The 25,716-nt window shown below is 40.9% G+C and overlaps 2 protein-coding genes across 4 annotated transcripts in view; one reads left to right on the forward strand and one right to left on the reverse strand.

The window, feature by feature from the left end:
• The window catches only part of tpcn2 (two pore segment channel 2), a 56,892-nt gene extending 36,742 nt beyond the window's left edge, over positions 1-20,150 (forward strand). The window contains exons 18-28 of one of the 2 annotated variants that reach the window (XM_088412485.1): positions 4,552-4,611; positions 4,704-4,832; positions 6,862-6,911; positions 9,603-9,702; positions 11,523-11,594; positions 12,368-12,441; positions 13,525-13,630; positions 16,153-16,235; positions 16,314-16,395; positions 17,747-17,838; positions 19,687-20,150. In XM_088412485.1, the coding sequence (XP_088268611.1) occupies positions 4,552-4,611; positions 4,704-4,832; positions 6,862-6,911; positions 9,603-9,702; positions 11,523-11,594; positions 12,368-12,441; positions 13,525-13,630; positions 16,153-16,235; positions 16,314-16,395; positions 17,747-17,838; positions 19,687-19,774 (936 nt within the window). In that variant the 3' untranslated portion in view covers positions 19,775-20,150. The remainder of the gene's footprint in view (positions 1-4,551; positions 4,612-4,703; positions 4,833-6,861; positions 6,912-9,602; positions 9,703-11,522; positions 11,595-12,367; positions 12,442-13,524; positions 13,631-16,152; positions 16,236-16,313; positions 16,396-17,746; positions 17,839-19,686) is intronic. The other variant, XM_088412486.1, reaches the window with a different exon arrangement.
• A 5,008-nt stretch (positions 20,151-25,158) lies between these two features.
• The window catches only part of nadsyn1 (NAD synthetase 1), a 40,515-nt gene continuing 39,957 nt past the window's right edge, over positions 25,159-25,716 (reverse strand). For both annotated transcript variants that reach the window (XM_088412769.1, XM_088412768.1), the window contains one exon: positions 25,159-25,472. In XM_088412769.1, the coding sequence (XP_088268895.1) occupies positions 25,278-25,472 (195 nt within the window). In that variant the 3' untranslated portion in view covers positions 25,159-25,277. The remainder of the gene's footprint in view (positions 25,473-25,716) is intronic.

The raw sequence follows: 25,716 nt of genomic DNA on the forward strand, positions 1-25,716 counted from the left end.
AAGTGTGAACTGGAACCTTGACCCCGCTTTTTGCAGCGCCCGGCTGACACTTTTTGTTATGTCTTGTAATGTGCAATGCTTTTGTCATGTTTGGTTGGGGTTTATTGTTTTTCAGGTTGTATAAGTTAATTTTTGGTTTGTTTCCCCTGCGTCTGTCTTTCCTCTCCACATCTCGTGAGTTTGATCTCGTCCACCTGCTGTGTTTCTCCTGTCATCCGCTTGTTCCAGCCCCCGTGTCTCTTCCAATCCGCTTCCCCCACTTCTCGTTTCCCTTCCAGGTGTAGCGCGTTTTCCGAATTAATTTGTGTCTATTTAAAGTCCCTCTCTTTGTCTAGCCGGTTGTCGGATCATTGTTTTTTTTTTTTTTGCCGTTCTGCACGTTACCTTGTTGATATTCTTCCTCGCGTCTGCATACTAGGAAGAGACTTTTTGAAGGCTGCTAGTTGTGTGTTGAACATGGGGGCTGGGGTACATCCTTCCGAGTGGCCAGCAGGTGAAGCTGATCACAGCTTCCCAGGAAGGCGATGAGTGGGTGGCCACCAACATGGCTGACACACAGCAGTTGACTGTAGATCAAGTAGAGTTCGCTCGCCCAGCAATAAATGGCTCACCATAAGTGGGAGCGATGCTGAACCCCGGCTGACCAGGTGGAAACCGGAGGGAGGCAATTCGGTCCATCTGGGAGAGAAATTGCGGCGGCCTGGTTGGTGGACAACAAGAACAGCTGTGGCAGGTGCTGTGGGACTTTGAGGGCATATTTGCTCTCAGTGAGAATGAAGTGGGTCTCACTCACCTGGTGGAGCACCACATCAACATGGGAGAGGCACGGCCTGTTAAGGTACGCCCCAGACAGCTTACCCTGGTCCAGCAGGAATCCGCAGACCAGGAGGTCAGGGCCATGCTCGAGGCGGGAATCATCGAGCCTTCTGACAGCCCGTGGGCATCCGTCGTGGTCATGGTGCCCAGAAAAAAAGAGTTCCAGACCACGGTTTTGTGTGGACTACTGGCCTTTGAATAAGGTGACCAGAAAGGACTGTTGCACTCTTCCCCAGATTGATGAGAAGCTGGATCTGGTGGCCAGATCTGCTTGGTTCTCATCACTCGACCTGCGCAGTGGATACTGGCTGGTCTTCCTCACTGCTGAGTCAAGACCTAAAACGGCTTTTTGTACAGCCAGGGTACACTGGCAGTTCAAAGTCATGAGTGTTGGGCTTTGCAATGCTCTGGGGACATTTGAGCGTCTGATGGACACTGTACTGGCCAACATTCCAAGGCAAGAGTGCCTGCTGTATTTGGACGATGTCCTCGTCCATGGTGGATCCTTCCAGGCAGTGCTAGAGTCATTGAGACTGGTTCTGGGGAGGATAGTGGCTGCTGGATTGAAGCTGCACCCAGAGAAGTGCCACTTCATGCGTCAAGGGGTGGAGTTCTTGGGTCATCAAGTGAATGGTGCCGGCATCAGCACACTGGAGCAGAAGATCAGCGCCATTAAGGACTGGCCAGTACCGCAAGATTAGAACCAGCTGACGAGCTTCTTGGGGCTGGCCTCTTACTACAGGCGGTTTGTGAATGGGTTTTCTTGCATTGGGTCACCCCTGTTTCACCTCCTCCAGGACAATCAACCTTCACTTGGACGCCGGCTTGCCAGGAGGCATTCTCCTGCCTCAAGAAGTCTCTCATGAATGCTCCTGTCCTCGTCCCATCCGACCCAGCATTGGCTTTTGTGCTGGACACGGACGCGAGCAACACTGGTATGGGGGCAGTGTTGTCGCAGGCGGGCCCGGAGGGTGAGCGAGTGGTGGCCTACTTTAGCCGCATCTTCAATAAAAGCGAAAAGGGCTACTACATAACAGGGCATGAGCTGCTAGCAGTTGTTCTGGCTGCTCGCTATTTCAAATACTACGTGTGTGGAGTGCCCTTCACCAAAAGAACGGACCATGATGCCCTGCAGTGGTTGATGTCATTCAAAGAACCAGAGGGCCAAGTGGTGCGCTGGCCGAAGGAACTGCAGGCGTTCCTTTTCACAGTGGTGTATCGGGCTGGGGCTCAGCATGCTAATGCTGATGCCCTTTTGCGGCGACCATGTGCTGCTTATGGCTGCAGCTACTGTGACCGGCGGGAAGCCAGAGATTTTGAGCTGCGGGGAGAGGACACTGCTGATGGGCCGTCTTGCGGCACCTTGGAGGCCACGAACATCGCCGACTGGGCAGTCAAGCAGGAAGAGGACCATGACCTCAAGCCAGTGCGACAGTGGCTCCAGGACACCAAGATGCCACCCTGGGAAGCCGTGTTGGGTCTCTCTGTGGGCACCAAAGGATTATGGAGCAAGATAGTGGTCCCCAGAACTCTGAGAGCAGCAGTGCGAGAAACTTGCCATGGCGGTGATGGCTCAGGGCATTTTGGCAGCACAAAGACCCTTCGGAGGCTGCAGCAAGGGTTCTATTGGGGCCAGCATTGATGGGATGTGGATTACATTTGCAGGCGGTGTGACGAATGTGCGGCGTACAAAGGACCGAAAGACCAGTCGCATGCGCCGTTTCAGCAGCAGGGGGTGGGAGCGCGCATGGAAAGGGTGGCTGTGGACATCATTGGTCCTTTTCCAGTGACAGACAGAGGGAACCGGTATGTGCTCTGTGTAATGGACTATTTTACAAAGTGGCCAGAGGCATCCGCACTGCCAGACCAAGAAGCAGAGACAGTCGCCAAAGCTCTATTGAATGGCATGGTCAGCCGGTTTGGGGCCGCAGATATTCTCCACAGCAATCAGGACAGGAATTTTGAGTCTAAGGTTTTTGCAGCCTTGTGTGAGCGCTTGGGCATGCAAAAAATGCCTACTAGCCCTTTGCATCCGCAAAACGATGGTCTGGTGGAACGTTTTAATCGCACCTTACAGCAACAGCTAGCAATTCTGACTGCCGATCACCAGCGGGACTGGGACCACCACCTCCCGCTGGTACTGATGGCTTATCGGTCGGCTGTGCAGAGCTCCACATGCTGCACTCTTGTCCTGCTAATGCTAGGTCGGGAAATCCGGACACCAGCGGAGTTGGCGTTTGGGAAACCACCAGATAGCGCAGCAGACCAGCCGGGGCTGGAGTATGCCAGGAAGCTCCAGGATTGACTAGAGACAGCACATGCGTTCGCCCGAGACCAGCTGGAGAAGGCTGGTGTGTGTCAAAGGAGGAACTACGATGTGCAAAGCAAGGACCGGGATTTCTAGCGGGGTGACCTAGTTTGGGTGTATACACCTAAACGGAAAAAGGGACGCTGCCCCAAGTTGGACTATCACTGGGATGGACCGTGTAGGGTGCTTGAGCGGGTGGGGGAGGTGGTTTATCGAGTGGCAGTTCCTCCTAGAGGCTGAAGGGTTGTCCTACACTGGGACAGGTTGGCTCTGTACCAGGGCAGCGGAGTCCCTGTGTACGAGGCGGAGTCGGCTGTGAATGACAGCGAGAGTCACGCGGTGGACTCCCGGCCCCAGCATCCAACCAGCGCTGCTCCTGTTAAGCTACTTGCAAATGGATTTGGCCCTGACCGCAGCCGGGTCCAGAGACAGAGGTGGCAACCCCGGCAACTAGAGGATTTTTTTGTTCGCCCCTCGGGGCGAGGACCTTCATAAAGGGGAGGGCAGTGTAATGTCCATGTTTTCTTGTTCTGTTGCGAATTGATGGGGAGAAGTCACTGTTGTTGGGGAGGTCTCGAGAGGTAGGAGGGACAAGGGACGAGGACGAAAAGGGGAACGGGCTTGTTGTCAAGTTAAAGTTGGGGTGAGTTGTGGCCAACAGCAACTCGTTCTAGCGGTTCATTATCACATTGTACTGGTTGAAAATAAAAGTGTTGGAGTCACACTGACGGTTGAGTGCATCCTTATTCACATCCGGGTCATTACATGACTATTACAAAAAGACACCGTCATTCAAATACTGGTTTGAAGACTGAAATGAGGACAGTGTGGGTTTAAGCTAAAACTACATCATCTGTCGAGGTGCCTAACATAGTAGCAAGCTAACAACCAACAATTTTCCAGCACTGATTATGAAACTGTCTAAAACGGGACTGTGTGCATTTAGCGCTGTAGCAGTGGGAAAATAAATAAATAAATAAAACACCATCATCATGGTGTGCGATGCCACAATCATAAGGGTTCATTCAAGGGTAGCCCACAGGCCAAGCTAATTACAGCGCCTCTTACAAGTGGTGGGGGGGATGGGTTTAGAGCACTCAATCAAAGACTAGGGAAGGGTTGGGAAATGGTAATGCAGTGCGATGAAGACAGGCCAATCCTCTAATGATTTTGACAGTGGCCATGGTGTCGAAATATTTTTATTCCCAATAATGCTCTTTCTTATTGTGAGAAATTCAAAGGTTTCCGTGAGAGTATGACATTAGAAATGTGTGAGTCTCATGCTCAATATAAAGTAAGTGCTGACAGTTTTGTGCACAGGATGGCTCTAGTGAGTGTTACAGTTCAGTCAGAAATGTTGTGCTCGTGAAAACACTTGACACATCGTCCATGACTGCTATTTTATGTAAATGTCTGTTTTTATCTAGACCGTGTTGGTGTTAAATTCAGAAAAGTCCACAACAGAAAGAGATAACCTTTACATGGAGGTGAGCTCAACAATAACATTTCTTTGATTCCTCATATCAATTTGAAACAACCATTTGAAAAGTAAACAGCATAACTTTTTATTCCATAATAGATTATCAACATGTGTTTTATCGTCTACTACCTGTTTGAAATGTGTGTGAAGATATTTGCCTTGAACTGGAAAGGCTACCTTTCCTACAGGAACAACATCTTTGATGGATTCCTCACCATCCTGCTTCTGGTAAATAATTTTGGTAAAACGCAACACGTCATAATGGATATGAAACATCTTCACTACTCTTGTTAAAATGCTCAATTTTCGTGAGATTACCAAAAGCGAAACAAAAAAACCTGATATAATAGAACTTATACAATTTGTTTAACTTTTTGCTAATGTTACCTGCAACCTACACAACTATACATAAAAGTATAAAACTGTACAAAAACTGTACAAAAATACATTAAAGCCGACTCGGCCCAGCGCGATCAATTAACTTGATTTGCAGGCCCAACTCGATTTTTTTGTGCACTTAAAAGTGTGTGGCACCACACACGTTTGCCGTTTAAATTTCCTTGACTTTCGTTTATTCGTAACTTCTTTGTACTCCATATCGAAGTAGTGGGTCAAGAATATATAATGCATGCAGAGGAATAAATTAAAAAGACGGCGGCGCCACGCGTTCACTTGCGCTTGGCTCCTCACTCATACCGTTGCATGTTTGTTGTTTAAATATCCCTGACTTTCGTTTATTCATAACTTCTTTGCTCTCCATATCAAAATAGCGGATCAAAAATATATAATGCATACCAAGGAAAAAGTTAAAAAGACGGCGGTGCCACGCTTTCACCTGCGCTCGGCTCCTCACTCATACTGTTGCATGTTTCTCATTTAAATTTCCCTTTCGTTTATTCGTAACTTCTTTGTGCTCCATAACGAAATAGCGGGTTAAAAATATATAATGCATGCCGAGGAAAAATTTAAAAAGACGGCGGCGCAACGCGTTCACCTGCGCTTCGCTCCTTCCTCATACCGTTGCATGTTTGTCATTTAAATTTTCCTGACATTCGTTTATTCATAACTTCTTTGTGCTCCATGTATAAATAGCTCGCCAGAAATATATAATGCATGCCGAGGAAAAAAATAAAAAAGACGGCGGTGCCACACCTTCACCTGCGCTTGGCTCCTCACACTCATATCGTTGCATGTTTGTCGTTTAAATTTCCCTGACATTTTTTTTATTCATAACTTCTTTGTGCTCCATATCTAAATAACTGGTCAAAAATATATAGTGCATGCCGAGGGGAAAATCAAAAGGATTGCGGCAGCGCACGTTCACGAGTGCCTCCTACTTCGCGGTTAATGGGGGCTCTCAACCCCCCGCGAAGTCTGAAACCCACGAAGTAGGGTATCAGTTCCTAGATTTCTATTAACATTATTGTATATTCATTAAATAACTAATACTACTTAGTTTGTTGAGAATTTGTTCTCAGGACTGGTTATCTGCACCAAGACTCAGGTGAAAGAGTACGCAAGTCATCACGTTGAACTTCACATTTGTTCTGGCTCATGTATGGTGTATCGTGTAGTATCTGTTGAATAATAAATCAACAACAATCTTAAAGTCCGTCAACTAACGTATTAACACTTAATCTATTAATTTACTGTATTTTTAGCCGTAATTAGCGGGTTATATATATATATATATATATATATATATATATATATAGAGAGAGAGAGAGAGAGAGAGAGAGAGAGAGAGAGAGAGAGAGAGAGAGAGAGAGCTCTTTATATATATATATATATATATATATATATATATATATATATATATATATATATATAGGTCAACTTAGTTTCTAATACACCTACCATGCATGTTCTTGGGATGAGGGAGGAAGCCCAAGGCCAGAGCGAGCTGAATTTGAACTTGGAAATCTGAACTGAGAGGCATTAGTGCTCACCAGTCTTCCACCAAGCTGCCCTGAAGCTCAATTTTCATTGCCAAAATGTTAGGTCCAATGACAAGAACAATGACTGTGTGATAACAACTTCATGCACATTTTAATACACCAATAACACAAAAATTATGTGGGTTCATGACCGACATCACACTGTATTACTACTTTAACTATAGTGTACAGTCATACGTTATATGGTGTACGGTGGCACTGTTGCGTGTGTTCATGTGTTGTGTGTAATTAGAAATTAGTAATTCAGAAGTGTTTTGTATTCTGATATTTGTACCTAAACATTTTTTTTCTACCATTAGGTCCTTCAGATAACTATTTATGTGACCTACCGCCTTCCTTATTCACATGTGTAAGTTTAATTACATTTTTCAAACCCAAATTGTTTCAAATGTGTTGTTACCACTGACTTGTTGTATAATTCAACCAAATATTTAACATATTGTGAGTTATATTTTAAGTAATTGTAATACAGTGGACACCGATATATTCACAGTTCACAATTCACAAATTCACCTATTTGCAGGGTAATGCACGTTTGTGGTTTTCGTTATTATCTGATCCTCTGCTTTTTCCTGGTATTTTTTATTCATTTGTGTTAATGGCAATTATAAGAGAATACCACTCATTTTGGATTGGTGCTTACAGTCATACTAGCCTCAGAATGTTCCAATCTTGGAAGCTAAGCAGTGTCGGGCCTGGTTAGTAGTTGCACAGGAGACAAACTGGAAACTCCAGGTCCTGTATGTGTAGAGCCCACTTTAGGTCTTTTGGGACTTTGCTTTGCGGGGACCAGGCCTTGGGCGCATTGGGACAACCACCCAATCCCCTTAAACCCCAAACGGTTACGGGACCAGAGATTGAAGCAACAGCAACTATCTCTGTCCGATGCCTCACCCTGAGGCTAAAAGGAACTACTACTACGACTCAATGTGGATGTTTGGGATTTTCAAATGCATGTAGGTTCATATCCCTTTGAGTAGTGTGAGTCCACTGCATAAAAATAAAGAGAATTTTTTCCATGAAAATTCTAACGCAGGAAAGGTACAGCGTAAGATCACTGTCAAAAAGACGTGTGCGATGAAACATTCATATTCACAATAGCTTTAGCTTGTGAGTAGGAGGCTTAATTTGTGTATGAGCATTTTTCTTGTACGAACGAATATAAATTGTATGTCCATGACTTTTTTTTTCTTCTGACTACGAATCAAAACTTTTGGGTTTAAATATTTTCTTTGGGACTGCGAACCAAAATTGTGTGGGTTTTGAATTCCTTTCTAATCCAAACCCTGTGAGGCCAAAGTCTTTTCTATGTAATTCTCACTTTGACAAAGCTTGAACACACATGACTTTATATCTGTGCACAAACCTCACTCCTGTGCGGATTGTAGTGTGTTGGTATGAATCTCTTCTATGGATTCTATCCATCCATTCATCCATCCAGACAGCCAGCCTTCCATTCATCCAGCCATCCATTTACCACCACTTTATCCGGTGTCAGGGCATGGGGGCAGCAGCTTGAGCAGAAAAGCCCAGACTTCCCTGTCTCAGCCACTTCGTCCACTTGTTGCCGGCCTTGACCGACTTGTAGTTCTCCCAGCTGGCCAGTGCCTTCTGGCTGGCGAATCGGGCTGTCCTCGTCTTCTCCGGCTCCTATGGTGTTTTTTGTTAAGTATCAAGCATGCAAAGGCAAGTCAATTGGACAGGACAGCAACACAAGCATCTAAAAGCTACTATGCAAGAAGCCTTTCCAATCAAGCTAAAGGTACACCATAAAAGGATTTCTACAGTATCATTTAATACAGTATGGAGGAAGAAAGTTACTACCTACTACAATATTTAGCTTTATAAACACCTGCTTGCTTGTATGCACTAAAACTTGACGATGTCCTGTTTCCACTTAAATTCGGCATTAGAACGTAGGCTATTGTGTATCAATACAAAATTCAACATGGCGGCCGGCACGAAACAAAGAGCTATTTAAGTTTAAATTTCTTGTAAATAAATGCCTAAAGTCTAGAACTTTGACAATATGAAAGTAAAACAGTCAAGATTCTTGGTTTAAAAGAAGGGAGTTATCATTCATTTTATATAAATATTTCTACCTAAAATATTTTGCACAACGTTTTCAAACCACATGGATCGTGCTATTTTAGAAAATAATTATCTTGAATCCTCGACCAAATCCCTCTAGAGAAACTGCCTGCTTGTATGGACTAAATCGTAACAATTTAGTTTTGTTTCCTTTTAAATTTGACGTTAGAAAGCAGTGTGAGTTGTTGCAGTGAAAGCCGCTCACACTGGCACGGCCCCCACTCTGCTTATGGACCTGCCCCTTACAGAAAGCCGTTGCACGATGTCCCGTCAAGTAATCCTGAAGTCTAAAGATCAACATCATATAAATACAACATTGTAACATTTAAATATATACATAGAATTTGGTGACAGAAAAACAAAATGCTGGCAACCTTTTTTCTACCCTTTCTTGTTCATCACATCATCTCCGGTGTGATTGTTCTATATTCCGCCTGCTATTGACATTGCTTACATTCTGTTTTTTTTCCATGTGTTTGCATTTGTTGTGTGCAGTTCTTTTTTTTTGCCACATTCCTGTGTTTGAAGCATTCTGCTGAATGCAATGCATTTATGCTTATTGCAGCGCGTTTGCCCACGTCGGCCACCATAAAAGATACTTTAATATCAAGTTTTTGTTTCTGCCCAGAGAGGTCCCTAGGTGTTACTGAATCTTCAGAAAATGTACTCATTTTCAAAGCAATTTTCCCAAATGGCCCACAAAAGTTTAATTTGACCATCATTAAAGATGAGCATAGAGTATACTTAACAATGAAGATTGATGAGATATTAAAAGCTACATATTCCATGCCATTAATGTCCACCATTATTGTGCTCTACTTGACACATACCCACAAAATTTAGATTCATTCTCAGTAAAGTTTTCATTTGATTTACTGTAGACTTGTACCCACAAACTGTAACTAGTCAACTGCAATCAAAGTGTTTTTGTGTCTGTATCCCTCCACAGAAACCCTTCTACTCAGGGAATATTTTCTCTGTGGGAGATGGTTCGTTTTGTTAACATGCTGATTGTCTTCCGGTTCCTGCGCATCATACCTGATATCAAGGTGGGTAGTAGTTGGATTATTCAACTTATATAATGAGTTTGTGTCTCCTTTTGCTCCAAATAATGTATATAAAAAGCCTGTACAACTATAGGCGTCGAGCTGGGGGGCAATCATCATGCCCACACTTGCTTTGTGACTCTGGCTGTGGGCAACCAACAGAATGAAAGATAGTCCAACCCCTCTCAAGTGGACTGGTACCAGAGCCCAAGTTGTGTGTGGAGGCAACACTCACTCTGGCTCCACTGATTTCATGTGCCAAGAGCTAGCTTCTGTAGTAACGGATTGGTCTCACCGAGGTCCCCGCCCTTGGTCGCCGCCCAGGTCTCTTTGCACCTGACCCCTTTGGCCTTTCCCACTAGTGGTGAGCCCATGGGAGTGAGCACCCACATCCATGAGTGCAGGCCCACCCACCAGGCTCTTGCCATTGAACCCCATCTCCAGGACTGGCTCTAGAACCAGGGGACGGCAGAGTGGTCGTCTCCCAGCTGAGAGGCTGTGGGTTTGATCCCCGACCATCAAGACCATTTCGAAGTGTCCTTGAGCAAGACACTGAACCCCCAATTGTTCCTGATGCTACGTCATCAGTAGGTAAAGGACTAGTTTGTGTAAAGTGCTTTGAGTACCCAAGGTAGAAAAGCGCTATATAAGTGAAAGTCCATTTACCATTTACCATCTAGAGTCTGTTGACCCTCGTGACCCACTTCCGGGCAAGGAAAAACTGGATACAAATTTTGAGTAAATCATAAGGGGTCTATTTCCTTCATCTCGTCCCTCTCTAAGGACCTTTTAGTCATGGGTGACTCTACCTGGGGTAAGTCCCAGACAACTTAGCTCCTATGATCACAGGGACACGCAAACCCTCCACCATGGTAAGGTGACAGCTCACAAGGGGTTCAATAAAGTGTAATGAAAAAAAAAAAAAAAAGAATCTTACAATGTTTTTTAAGTAAGACATGCCACATTTTCCACAATACAGAGCACCTCTAACTAAAAGTCTCTAACTGCCGTGGTTCTGCCACTGTGCTCCTGATGCAAAGAAAGCATTTTACTTAGCATTGTATAGTAATCTGGTGGAAAATAGGCGCAAACCGCACCTGAGCTATCAAGCTTTGTGGGTATGTCATTAGCATATCATAAGCGCATCCTTGGTGAGTAGGTCATTAAGATTCAGTTAACTCGCAGGTGCAAATCAAATGATATTGAAGTTGCTTCCAGCAGGCCCCCCCCCCTTTTTTTTAGTTTCCTGAGTTGTTTTTTGTGAAGGGAATCATACATTAGGTTGTTATCATTGTGTTTATTTCTTGTCTAGAATAGTGTGCATTGCTATCCATCTATGCAGTCCTAGTTCAGCTCGCCCCAGTCCTTAGATAAAGCTGTTGACGCAGGAAAGTGTGAGCGGGGACCTTGGTCCAGCTCTTTTTTATGTCTTGTAATGTGGAATGCTTTGCTGAATGAATAAAAAGCAGGCGGGGACGCTTGAGCGACGAAAATGCTGTTGGCAACGCATGAGAATGTGAGCCAAGCTTTTCCCTTTACTGGCAGAGAAAAGTCAATCTTGGCTGGTCTGAGTTACTCTTTTGCTGCTTAGCAGCTAGGCTTGTCTTGGTCTTCTTTTAGAGAGTTCTCTGACAGTTACGTATGACGTGTGCTATAAAAATAAAGATGCCTTGACTTGCCTATATTGTTTACGGAATGTAACATCTAATGACCAATTAAAGAGCAATTCCTTATTTTTTGGAACGATTGGAAACTATTGATTATTATTATGATTATTTAACCAACATTCTTCTTTTCCATGTACTTATACTAATGTTCTGCAGCTAATGGCATTGGTTGCAAGTACCTTGTTGGATCTGGTGAAAAACCTAAGAGCGTTTGCAGGGATACTGGTGGTGAGTTAAACAAGCTTTCTTAAAAGATCAGAAGTTGTATAATTTTGGTTCTTACACATAATTTTTAGTTGCCAAATGTTGTGATGGAATGTTAAGTTTTTATTACAAAAACCGTAGTTGGCATAATGTGTGTTGCTGTTTGATTTTCCTACTCAAAGACTGGTTTCACATGTTCTGTACATACTGTATATGCTGTATAAAATCTAATCAAATCGAAAAGAAATGCTCGTGGTTTGACATATATAAATAAATCAGATGAATAATTAACAAAGGCTCTAATTAATTACGTTATACATCACTGTTAGGTGACATTTTTTTAGGTCTTCTAGACATCACTTTATTTGTTGCCATTTGCTGTTGATTTAAAAAGCACATTGTCTTGCTTGTTTTATATTTTGTTGGAATTTGATCATTGTGTAGCAATAGTGTAGTATAGGCTCCCAATGATTGACATATTTTCAGGCTGGATTATATCAGCATGATTATTTTAGCCAATTAAACTATCAAACTGTTTAGTTGCTAATATGTCATGACGTTAGAAATTCAATGAAGGGACCAGCTTGACAGTCCTTCCTCTACAAACAAGTAATGTCACATTGATGTGTCGTTGAAACATTTATCCGATGCTAAATATACAGAGGCCAGCATTTTATGAGTTTTTATTGAATAACTTTAATGGTGAGCTGAAATTTTGCAGCACAGTTTATTTTTGTCAACATAGAAATGGAGCTATAGAAATTTAAAATAGGGAATGTACATTGTTCTCTCTGCAGGTGGTTTACTATACGTTTGCTGTATTTGGCATCTGGCTGTTTGAAGGGGCCATTAAACCATTGGCACATATGAGGTATTAATATATATATATATATATATATATATATATATATATATATATATATATATATATATATATATACATGCAAACATACTGTCTTTTATTAAAAGAAAAATAGAAAAGACGGTTAAAAGTGCTTTGTCCCAAGTTGCTGTCAGCTGCAACTTACGCTAATGCTCAATGACAACTGACTTAGTCTTACACAGGCTTCCTCGTGCCTAACAGCGAACATCACAATACACAAAAGCTCTTACCTTTGCAACTTACAAAATGGAAAAAAAAACAGCTAGCGCTTGGGACGACAGTCAGCCGCAATTCATGCTATTGCTCAATAACAACCGACTCACACCTCCCCTACAGGCTTCTTTGTGTCTAGCAACGAACATCACAATAAGCAAAAATTCTTACTTTTACCAGCTATGCGAAGATCAGCAGTGTAAGTTACAAGCCAAAGTGACTCGTTGACATTCTTTTGCCTAATAGCTTGCTGATTGCTTCAGTGATAGAATGTGGAACGTACACGTTAGCATTAGCATCTAGCGTCATCGTACTACTGCCCAGTAGCTTAGTGCAGTTTAATACACCCCCTGGCAAAGAAGTTGTAACAACCACAGATTTTGATCGGGGTACTTTTCCTCCTCTGGATATTTGTCTTTCATTGTATTTATTTATTATGTCTTGTATACAAAGTATGTATTTTTTAACAAATGGAAAAAAAATACCATGATATAATGATGTTATTCATTTCATGCAACTTAAATGGACAGGGCGTTTTTTTTTTTCATTTAAAAGGAATAAATGAAATGACTGTAAATTTCAACTTGCAAATTAATGGGTTGTTAATGACCAACAAATATAATCGTAGGTCTAGTTATCATTACGTTATCCTTCATGGGGTGTGTCTCTTCTCAGGAGGTGGCCATGTTTGTTATAGCTATGGACAATGATAAATGCAGCACCTGCAGCACCTCCTGTTGTCTATATTGAAAAACAGTCTAAATCGTTCACACTGTCCCTTCAAGGAAAAGTGCTGTATCGTCATACATGCTGTGTATTTTATCACTAATAATGAGTTTTTCTATTATATGTTTTCAGTGTAACCCATAATACAACGATGGAAAACATCACCTCTAACTTTACCATGGAGTGTGGCAGCTATGAACAGCTCGGCTACTGGCCAAACAATTTTGATGACTTTGCTGTAAGTGTGTGTGCTTTGTTTTGCAGCGATTTGTTTAGTTTTTCAACTCTGCATCCTTTTCAACAGTGGTTTTGCCATGGAACTAACAGACCCCACCCCAGTACACTCAGTCCCTATTGCTGTGCAGCTATCACTACATTTTCAAAAAACAAAACAAAAAAAAGAAAAAACATAAATTATCATAAAACAAAATGTGCATACATAAAAATTATCTGCTGTAGATCCCGCTGACAGCACTTTACCCACAATTCTTAAATTACAGCCATCATATTAAAGGTGATGTGATGCGTTATTGGTGATATTTTCTTTTCCCTAGTTTCATGAAAAAGGTCCCTAGGAGTATACCTGCACCTGTTTTCTACAGTGAGACACTGGCCCAGTCGTTCAAAGTCATTCTGTATAAAATGTGATGTTGTTTGGAGGGAAGGGTCCTTACAAGTGTTCAAAATCAGATTGGTCAAATGAAGCCAATATGTTTCCCAAAGTGACCTACCACAGATATTGTTTATTACTTGATTGTAAAGAAGAGTACTTACACTTGGTAGAACTTTGATGACTTTGATGTTTCCTAGTGACTTTGTGTCTGGATGAGTGAAGAATCTTGGCTGCATCGAATCGATTATCTTAGTGATTATCCCATCAAATAATCGAGACGCCACATCACTCCAGAAACTTGTACCTTGGGCTGCCAAAACACAGCATATATTTACTTTTGATGTTCCCTTAAAGAAAACCAAACCGCTTTCTAGCTCTGTGTCAAATACATACAGTACACCTGGACTGTAAAAGACTGTTTATCTAACATGGTTAGGATATTGAACTTTTGCCTCACCTACGGAGAGAGGGTAGACTACCTCAATTCCGACAGAACGCGGGGATTAGTCTGTCCCGATATGATGGGTTTGTCGCTATACTACAATTGCAGTCTATCAGGATGTCGTCTATTTCATTGGTGGTAAGTATGACCTGTGGTTAACACAGTTAATGTGTCTCTTGGCGAGGACTGACTGATTTCTTGGCTGGTTGTGATGCCGGGCAAAGGCATCTGAACAGACTTAGGTGTGCCTGGAACACTGTCCATTCTAGATGTTTGCTGCTGTGTCTCTTACGGTGACTGAAGTTGATCCTGGTGGACCTCCGGCTCAGGAACAAGTGATGGTTCATGAATTAAGTCATCACATGACTTGAACCAGAAGGGTGGAGAAATTGATCGACATGTCTTGTCCAGTTAAGTCATGTTTGCTGGTGATGTCATGCAGCTGGCCTATTGCGCGAGTGGTGTTAGCTAGTGTTGGTATGTAAACAGATGTTACCAACGCAGTGCGAAACTCACAAGGCAGGTAGAAGGGCCGGCATTTCACCATCACCAGTTCAATATCCAGAGTACAGTGTTTTGAAACATTCGGCGCATCCGAGCACCGTCGTTTTCTCACGTAGACACAGACGCCACCACCTCTGAGTTTAAAAGTGTCAAAGTGCCCTTCCTCATCTGGTCCTGTGATGAGTAGGTCATCCAGGTAGTAATGAACCCCTGAAAGTCCACTGAGGATCTGATCCATTGCTCTTTGAAACAGTGCTGGAGCAGATGTGATTCCAAAAGGGAGCATTACTAAAGTCACCTCCTGTGACTCACACTCAACATGCATCTGAAGATACATAGGCTTGAGATAAATCTATCTTGCTAAACTTCTGTCCTCCAGCAAAACATAAAAAGAGGTCATCAAAGAGGGGTTTCCTTGTTTGCTTTCCATAGCCAAAAGAAGCACGATGGCCTTCATCTGAGCGCTGCTCCCCATGTCATTGTATACGTAAATCAAAATATTTTTTTGTCATAGAACACATTTATTTGCATTTTTATTTGCTTGTTTGTAATTTATAGTGGGTTTTGAAAAGGACAAAACATTGACACACTGACAAAATACTACACTCTATAAGCTTAAGTTATTTTTTTCTAAATTTCTCTTTTTTTTGGGGGGGGCGGCGGCATTCTTTGGCTACCATTGCAACACTGCTTCCGTTCATGAGGAAATCTACTTGAGTGACTGGTAAATCCCACAGTGTTGATGTTTCACACACTCACACGTTGTGTGTGTGTGTTATGGTTCAACACAGTAGTTTTGTTTTTGTTTTTTGTTTTTTTTCCCCCCTCAATGTAATAAGTGAAACACTGCGGGATTTACCAGTCACCCCAGTAGCCCACTGCATGCATTATGTTGAAGGGAGACTGGCTTTGCAATGACCATCGCAATCATCTTTTCATCTACAAGTTTCAAATTCCATACCTTGTATATGATTTATATTTCGACCGAGAAGGGTAAGTCAACTTTAAAATCCATGTTTGTGACACAGATTTCCTCACGAACGGAAGCAGTATTGCAATGGTAGCCAAAGAAGCCCCCCCCCCCAAAAAAAAATAATCATATATATATATATATATATATATATATATATATATATATATATATATATATATATATATATATATATATATATATATAATATCGTCCTTCTCTGTCTTTCAGGCGGCCATCATTTTACTGTATAATGTTATGATCATCAACAACTGGCAGGCCTTCATGGATGCATACACCAGATACACCACTGAGTGAGGACAAAATGATGCAGTTAATGCACAGTAACAATCGACTAAGATGCCAAGAAAATAAAGTTGAATGCTTTTCAGGTGGTCCAAAATCTACTTTGTGTGTTGGTGGTTCACATCCTCTGTCATGTGGGTTAACTTGTTCGTGGCACTCATACTCGAGGTTAGTACACTTAAAGCACTTCTTTTTAAAATATTTGAACAGTTTGTCAAAGATAAAATTTGTTATTGGTGGTCAATCTTAAAATTCCACCTTTACGAATCGCTAAAATGTGTGAAAGATTAAATGTGACTTTCACCTGGTAGCTGTGATACTTGAAATATTTGACTTCTTTGAAAACTGTTCTAATTTTTAAAAAATGATCTTTTCAGCATAGTGTACAATTCTTATGTGTTTAAAGAAGATTGAGTTCATAACATGCTAAATTCTCGCAACTTGCAAGTATGCTACAATGTGAAGTCATGTTAATAAGTCCACGTCATCATGGTGGGATATCCTGTCATATGCATGCATGCATCCACAGACCAGGTCCACTTTGGAAGAATACCAAACATACAGAATAGTCTCGAATGGCAGATGAAGACGCCTCATCAACCATTTGCTGAAACATTGTAATGTCCAGGTTACCAATGTGGCGAACAAAGAAACACACGTTGCTGTCCAAATCTTCGCATGCCAACAAGTAATGAACAACATTGTCACAGTCATCAAAGACCAAGTCTTTCTGTCAAAGTAATTGAATCACAAAGGTTCATTTAAACCCAACCCTCACCAACTTGCCTGCCGGGTGAGGAGCATGATTCTAATATCCGCCGCAATGATTTGAAATGAACTAAAAATCTATGAGAAGCAGTCTTTTGAATGGCTCTTTTTAGTTCTAGGTTCCCTTTAAACGGACAATGTGTAAGATTTTCATTAAAAAAGAATAAATTAAATGATTGTAAATTTCAAAAACTTGCAAATTAATGTGTTCTTAACAGCCAACAGTATGTTTTAAAAATACTCATTGGTCTAGTTATCATGAAATTATATCACATGCGGGGTGGCACTTCTCTGGAGGCGGCCATGTTTGTTATAGCTATGGACAATGGTGAATGCAGCACCTGAACCTGCTGTTTGTAATGAAAAGCGTCCTAAATCTTACACACTATCTATATCCATCCCTTTAAAGAGCCAACATTTCCATCAGGAATGGTCACAAGCTGTAACAAAGAAATCCTGAATCCATGATATGATAAGTGTGAAAATACAATCACTAAGCATATATTGTCTCAATTATAATAAAATGTGCAACCATTTATAAATATTAATGATAATTCATGTCAGGAACATACTTTCCAAATGATGAATCCAATATTTACTAATGCTTAACTAATGCATTTTAGTGTGTACTGAGAAGAGACTTTTGCTAAAACAATTATTTGCCAAACACAATGCATTATACTGTTCCTAATTCATAGCCGATATTTAAAATTTTCCATGCCTGAAATATTTGCTCTTTATTCTCAAACAGAACTTCACCTATAAGTGGGATCGCAGTCACAGCTGCTCTGTTACTGATGTGGAGAGGATCAGATATGAAACATCTGTTCAACTTATGTTCAAGTAGGTAGAGATTATGCTGTTCATTCCAATTACCGTATTATCCGCCACTATAAGGCGCACCCAAAAGCCAGATTTTTTTTTTTTAAAAAGATGACGGTGCACCTTATATGGATCACATCATGTGCCGACTGCATAAACTATAGTTTATGCCTAAAAAATCCAGTTCAAACTGATCTGGCCCGAGGGTATTAAAGCCGACATGGCCCAGCGCGATTAATTAACTTGATTTGCAGGCCCAACCTGATTTTTTTCTTTTTTTCTTTTGAGGACATAAGTATGTGTGGCCCCACATTCATGTTTGTTGTTTGAATTTCCCTGACTTTCATTTATTCGTAACTTCTTTGTGCTCCATATTGTAATAGCGGGTCAAAAATATATAATGCATGCCCAGGAAAAAATGAAAAAGACGGCAGAACCACGCCGTCACCCGCGCTTGGCTCCTTACTCATACCGTTGCCTGTTTCTCTTTTAAATTTCCCTGACTTTCGTTTATTTGTAACTTCTTTGTGCTACATAATGAAATAGTGGGTTAAAACATATCATGCATGCCGAGGAAAAAATTAAAAAGATGGCGGCGCCACGCCTTCACCCGTGCTCGGCTCCTCACTCATACCGTTGCATGTTTCTCGTTTAAATTTCCCTGACTTTCGTTTGTTTGTAAATTATTTGTGCTACATAATGAAAAAGCGGGTAAAAATACATCATGCATGCCAAGGAAAAAATTAAAAAGACGGCAATGCCATGCCTTCACCCGCGCTTGGCTCCTCACTCATACCGTTGCATGTTTGTCGTTTAAATTTCCCTGACTTTCGATTATTCATAACTTATTTGTCTTCCATAACGAAATAGTGGGTTAAACTATATCAAGCATGCCGAGGAAAAAATGAAAAAGACGGCAGCGCTACACTGCATGTGTGTCGTTTAAGTTTCCCTGACTTTCGTTTATTGCTAACTTCTTTGTGCTCCATATCAAAATAGCGGGTTAAAAAAATATAATGCATGCTGAGGAAAAAATTAAGAAGAGGGGAGTGCTACGCCTTCACCCGCGCTTGGCTCCTCACTCATACCGTTGCATGTTTCTCGTTTGAATGTCCCTGACTTTCGTTTATTCGTAACTTATTTGTGCTCCACAGAAATAGCTGATTGAAAATATTTAATGCATGTGGAGTAAAAAACTAAAAAGACAGCGGCGCCAGGCCTTCACCTGCACTTGGCTCCTCACTCATGCCGTTGCATGTTTGTCGTTTAAATTTCCCCGACTTTCGAATATTCGTAACTTATTTGTCTTCCATAACGAAATAGCTGGTCAAAAATATATAATGCATGCCAAGGGGAAAATTAAAAGGATTGCGGCGCCGCATTCACGAGTGCGTGGCTTGATTTGATCTGGATCGATACTGCGCTCTGCGGCTCCTGTTTAGTAGGTAAATAGCAATTACCAAAAATGCATAACAAAATAATTCTTAGTATAATATCCATACAACGCTTATATTGTATGAATAAAGTTTATATTCGGTTAATAAAGTTTGATGACTTTGCTGATAGTTTTTAATACATTCCCTTTAGTAAAGCACCATCTAGTGGCTGCATAACGCAATTCTATCTAGTGAATGCATAATGCAACCCCAGCCAGTACTATGGTTTCAACTCTATGTGTGCCTTATAATCCGGTGCGCCTTATATATGATTTTTTTTTTTTTTTTTTTTTTTTTTTTAGAAACTGGCCATTCATTGATGATGCGCCTTATAATCTGGTGCACCTTATAGTGCGGAAAATAGGACAATAAAGATTGTTTATAAAGGTTTCAAGATGACTCAAAACATTATGTATCAAATCTCTATCTCTAGAGAGCAAGTCAAGGAGCCAACAGAAGAAGAATTGGTTTGTCAGCTACAACAGCACCGCCATCTTAACTTAAACTGGGGATGCACATGATACGCAAACACACTCTATACCTGTTGTGAAAGTAGATGTAAAGCTCTTTTATTGTAAATTGCTGTGTAGCAATTCTTTATGAACATTCTTATTACATGCCAGTAGAAACAAATTCCTAATGTGCACCATAATCCACAAGGTTTTGTGAAAATCTCAGTTTTCTTTTCCTGCTTAGCTAAAAAAAAAAAAAAAGACTAAATGGATACAGACAAGACAGTCAAGTTTACCCCATGTCCAAAATTATTATTTGTTGTGGTGTTATTACTTTTAGTTTTTGCAGGAATGGTGGGATGTGGACATCATGGTATATTTTGCTGTTCTGAATGGGTGGTATTTTGTTGTTTATTTGTTGAAATATGAATGTATTTTAACAACAGTCATGCTTTTGTTCTTTTTTTAATTCAGGTTTCATCTATCCATATCTGTAAAGCTTATTTTGGTTAGAGTCATGGGCAAGCATGCACATACAGTGATTCGGATCATCAATTTCAGTAAAATTGATCATTTTTCAGATAAACACAGTGATATTTGAGAAGTGAAAAGAAGTTCATAGGATTTACAGAAAGTTTATTACTTAAACAAAAGTAGGCAAGTCCATAAATTTGGGCACCCTTGATTTGAATACCTTTAGCGCTAATACAGTGGAACCTCTAGATATGAATTTAATCCATTCCGGAGTGCAGTATGTATTCTGAATCATTCTTATAGTGTATCACATATTACATGTAAATTGCCTAATTTCTTCCAAGCTTGAAATAAACGCCATATTAAATATAATATTTTATCTTACCTTTCAAAACATGCGATGTTCAGTAGATGTCAGAAAAATGACAGAAAATAATGTCTGTCAATAATTTTAAATCCACTTGAACTTTGATTAAAAAATAAACGGAAAACATTGAAACTTTGATTTATCATATTTTTTAAAAATGGCTGTAAACAGTAGCTTTATTTCCACGAACTTCAACTAAAAAAACTGAAAACATTGAAGCTTTAATCATTTTCATCAGATTTTTCTTTCCACACTATGTATGTAATGTCAACAGCGGCCAGAAGCGGCGCCAAAAAAAATAGATCAAGCACAAACAAATTAACTGTTAAACTAAATCATTTCCAAAACATTATTTCGGGTGCAGCCCATGTGGCCGGGTACCAGTTGATCGACGGACTGGTACCGGTACCGGTGGTTGGTGACCACTGCTGTACAGCACAGCACTACATTAAACACTCTGTCACATACAGCAAGGCTTTGCTGAGTTGAATTTGTTAGATAATGCCTTTTCTCAGGTCATTTTAAAACGTCTAACATTTCCTGGCTAAGCGTCAGAGTGTCACTTTGCAATGTGCTCATTGGTTACTTGAATGTGTCACATCCTTGTCCATAGAAAGGCATCTCATAATGCATTGCTCAACTGTTTGAAAGCGATTATTCATTCTAATCATATTTAAAAAGCATAATAGCAAAGAATCAAATACTTAATTCTAAACATTGCTTTTTACTATAGGCTTGTACAATTAATGTTGAGCAAAATTGTGTACAGTATGTATTTCAGTTCCTAAAACATGACGGCCATGTTCAGCTCTTTCAATGTTGTTAGTAAAATAAATCAAAACACTTCTCTTAATAGTAGCTGCAGCATATTTTATTATTTTTTTTAATTACAATAGTTATTTTTATTATGTACTCTGGATAGTTTATTTTTAGATGCATTATTTATGAAATGCGTGAGTGGCAGAGACGTTTTTGAGTGTGGAAAAGAACACTGTGTTGCGTGTATTCAAGAAGAGTGCTAACTTTAATTGTGTGTTTGTGATTCATCCATCCATCCATCCATTCATTTTCTATATCGTGATAGTTAATGAAGAAATAGTTCAGCCTTTGTACTACCGTTAAGAGATCACTGGGCACGGAAAAGAAAGGTAGGCAAGGTTTTTTTTTTTTTTAAACACATTTCATACACTTTGTGTACGTACAATGTCCGTAATGGGGCAAATCTTACTTTACAAATTCACAGCATGGTAAGAGTCCGCATTAACCGTTTTAAAAGAGGAATAACTGAAATCCAGCAGCCTCTGAGCTCCCACTACTGTTTCTTCACCCATCAAAGTTTTGCCACCCTGGAGTAGCAAGCAGCAGGCAGGCCAGTGACAAGCAAGAGCTCAAAGCCAGCGATGAGCAGGACCTGCGGGCCAGCAACATGCAGCCTATGTGACTAGTCAGGTCGAAATAACCTCGGTCTAACACTGATGTCAATGTATAAAAACCAGATGGAGTTTGTGAGGTTAACTCAAGGTTACATAAGTAGTAGTAGGAGTAAATACGATATTTAACAGTAGAAGATTAGCACATTGACCATCAGACTACAGTGTCTTGGGGTCAGCCCTATTGATCTGCACAACTGAATGAACAAAACATTCTGGAAACATGGCTACCAAATGCAGCGTCTATCATTGGCGATGAAGGAAAGTGAGGCGCGATTCACATCTGCCAGTGTGCTGTGTGGTCTCTGTCATTCGTCACGGCTGCAAGATGGAAGACCCAAGAGCAGGCACAGACAGGTGAGTCCAGTGACTGAATGTTTATTGGCAGAAGGATACTTGCGGGGGCGGGGGTGACGGGTTTGAGCCGCTGGGGAAAGGCGTTCTGGGGACCAGCGGGGCCGGAGGGTGGAAGGTAATCAGGTGATGGGGAACAGACCGGACGGGTGCTCAGATGGGCTTTCAAGAGGGTCGGCAGGCTAGCGGGTAGTCTAACACGGGCAAGGTCGAGGCACAAAAAGCCAAAATAGGCAAGCTATCGGCTAGTCAAAGGGCAGGCAGGGTCTATCCATAGGCAAACGGACAGACCAGAATGCGGGAAAGATCAGTGTGACGCATGGAGACAATCTGGCGGGTTGTGAAGGGAAGAGACCGGGTTTTATACTGGGTGGGTGAATGGTAGCAGGTGTTGGTGTTCAGGGCTGATTGGCAGAAGGGCTGAGCAGGTGTGGTGAGGCTGAAAACGAGGTGGCTGAGCTGGAGAACTATGACAGTCATCATACCTTCTATATTGTCTTATCGACTTTTCCAACATTGGATTATTCCACTGCGTTACAAGCTTAAAAAAAGCTTGTACATTTTTGTGAGTACATTTTTTAATGTATTGCACTAAGCAACACAATAAAATAAAACGGCAGGCTTAGAGAGCAGGGTAAACAATCAGGTGTTAGAATCCGCCTTGGTTTGAAGAGCAGGGGAACCAATCAGGTGTTAGGTCCAACAGTGTCATTGATTAAATACGTTTCATTAATTAAATGTCATCAATTCAATAATTCACTAAATTATATATTCAATTAGTGAATGACTTCTATTTAATAATGAAACATGAAATTTTTCTTTAATGACACTTTTAGTCCTCCATTCCGAATAGCCCGCAATTTCCTGCTGACGAGGATGAACTTGTACCAACCGACGACCACTCTCCGACCTGCGGGCCGTTGTCGGTAGGGGAAGACAGTTCTCTTTTTCCCCGCCTGCTCTGGAGGACGACGACATCACGCCGTCAAAATGATTTGCTCCCATATCAGGGCTATCTGAGCCAGTGTCTGCTTGTGCGCACTAACTCTTGCAGAAACCGGTTTCACTAGTCCCATAACCGATAACGTCGTGCTCCTCCGTCCAGGCGTTCTTCGAATGGCAGAATCCCATGAAGATCCAGGGCTGCCTCTTCTGGTTTCAATCACAATCACCTCTGATCCTCTTTATTTTGCTGCTGCTGTTAGTATGGCGAGCACTTGCAAGCTGACCGCTCATTCCACTGGTGCTGTAACTAACTCCCCCAGCTCGTTTTTTTTTTTTTTTTTTTTTTAGCCTCTTAGGCGACTGAAGTGATAGGTCTGTTGTGACCCCAAAAGGCATTACATATACCTTTTCTGCTGTAAAAATTCTGGCCCTACAGGAATATACTCCAACAATTACTGAGCAACAGTAACAGGGCGTTAAATCATTAGGCATGTGTATTATAGTTAGTAGCTTGCTAAAATGTTTTATGGCTTCTATGGTAAGAAGGTTTTATACTTTATACTTAGACATCAATTCATTTAAAAGTAGTTAGTCTTAACTTTAAGGTAAAACTGTAGTTTAATGTCAAACGTGTACTGAGTATTTTGATTATTTAGTATGTAATGCAGTATGTACCTGCTTTTAAAAGGAATATGGAAAGAGTTAATGGCTTTTGTTTGTCTTTAAGGTTTTCTACCTATGGCAAAGCCTATGCCTATGGCCATGCGTGTGGCTACGGCTATGGCTATGGCTCACCTGTGACACTCCTTTACCAACCAACATAACACAAGGATTGAAGAAAAATCAAAACAAAAAAGGAAAAACAAGAGTCTGGTCATTGAGTGGAACCCAGTTTGACGCTCAGCTTTTGGTACTACCCTTCAAGTGTGGGACAAGCACAGGGAAGAAGCTAAAACACTTGACAAGTAATGTAATTGCTGTAATGCATTACTTTTTGCTGTAACGCAGTAGTGTAATATATTATGCACAAAAAAATTGTAATATTGTATTCCTTACAAATCCGAGTAACGCAAGACATTCCAATGCATTTTTAGCGCAAAGGTGCTGTATACAAAAACTCATGTTAAACACTACGTTAAACACAGTAACAATGATTTAGCCTAGCTGCTAATGTTAGCCCCACTGAAACTGTTTTTGAAAAATGTTACTAACCTAGTTGACTGAACTTGAATATTAACATTTAAATTGTGGAATGCACAAATAGTTTGTTTTTTTCTAAAGCATAAACAATGCATAACTATACAGATCAAATGAATTGTACGGTTTTTAGGCGTAATGAGCTACATTTAGAATGGCAAATTCATATTTCCAGTTATGTTGGTGAGAGTAATGTAATAGTTCATTTTAGGTCGCCACCAGAACTAGTCTTGATTGACGCTTCCGCCTACAACTACAACTTTCTTTATCTGACATGATAAAGTTTAAAGACATACAGCCTTAGTGACACGCAAGTTGTGGCATGCTAATTGTCGGGGATTCGACCCTCGAGCTGGTTATTTGATTTACAGTATATTAACCACCACCTGGGGGCTGTGGTATGCGGGCACATCAGTCTTCAGGTTGAACTCAGCTTTTATTTTGGCTCAGCGGTGCACGTATCCTTAGGTATCATATGGTATTATGGAGTATTATCTGGTAGTATCCGAAGAACAACAAAATAACAGTTTTAGAACCAATAAACTACCATATAGCCGCTTACCTGCCATTAGAATATAAACATACTGTACTATATTTTTAGCCTACAGTAGCAAGTTAGCAACTAACAACTACTAACTGCAAAGTGCAACATCAACACTGAAGTTTTGACATGGAGTTCTTAGAAATTAACCCAATTGATTTATTTTATTTTTTTTACATTTTTTCTGCGATCTGTTATAGCTGATGAAAAGAAACAGAATAATCTCTTGATAATCTCGTGTTACAGAAAATCGGGCCAGCTGCATTACATTGTGTTTACTAGCTGACTGTCAATGCATTGAAACTGCCAATTCCAGCGTGTGTTGTAGAGAAAAGGGCGAAGATCAAAGCGGTTGTCATCAGGGCTGTAGCTCTCAGCATGGTAGGATGGAGTCACTGTTGTCATCTTATGGCGATTTGTTGAATAAAGTCTGAAGAAGTGCTTAACCTTCTGTGCGACCTAAAAAAAAATATGAACATGCAATCATTCCTAAATGCACAAAGTTCCTTATGAGTGCATCATACAAACTGAAATGCTTGAGACATGAATGGCTGTGTTTGATATTGTTACATTTTAACTACTGACAAAAACAATTGAAACAAATTTGTGCAAATAATACATGATCATTATGCTACCATATTTTCTAGAGTAATCAGTTCATTCCCCATCTACGAATCCCAATCTCAATATTGATCCATATATA

The sequence above is a fragment of the Hippichthys cyanospilos genome, chromosome 4 (genome assembly GCF_059441005.1).
Source record: "Hippichthys cyanospilos isolate Australia breed blue-spotted pipefish chromosome 4, RoL_Hcya_1.0, whole genome shotgun sequence".
NCBI classification, from domain to species: Eukaryota; Metazoa; Chordata; class Actinopteri; order Syngnathiformes; family Syngnathidae; genus Hippichthys; species Hippichthys cyanospilos.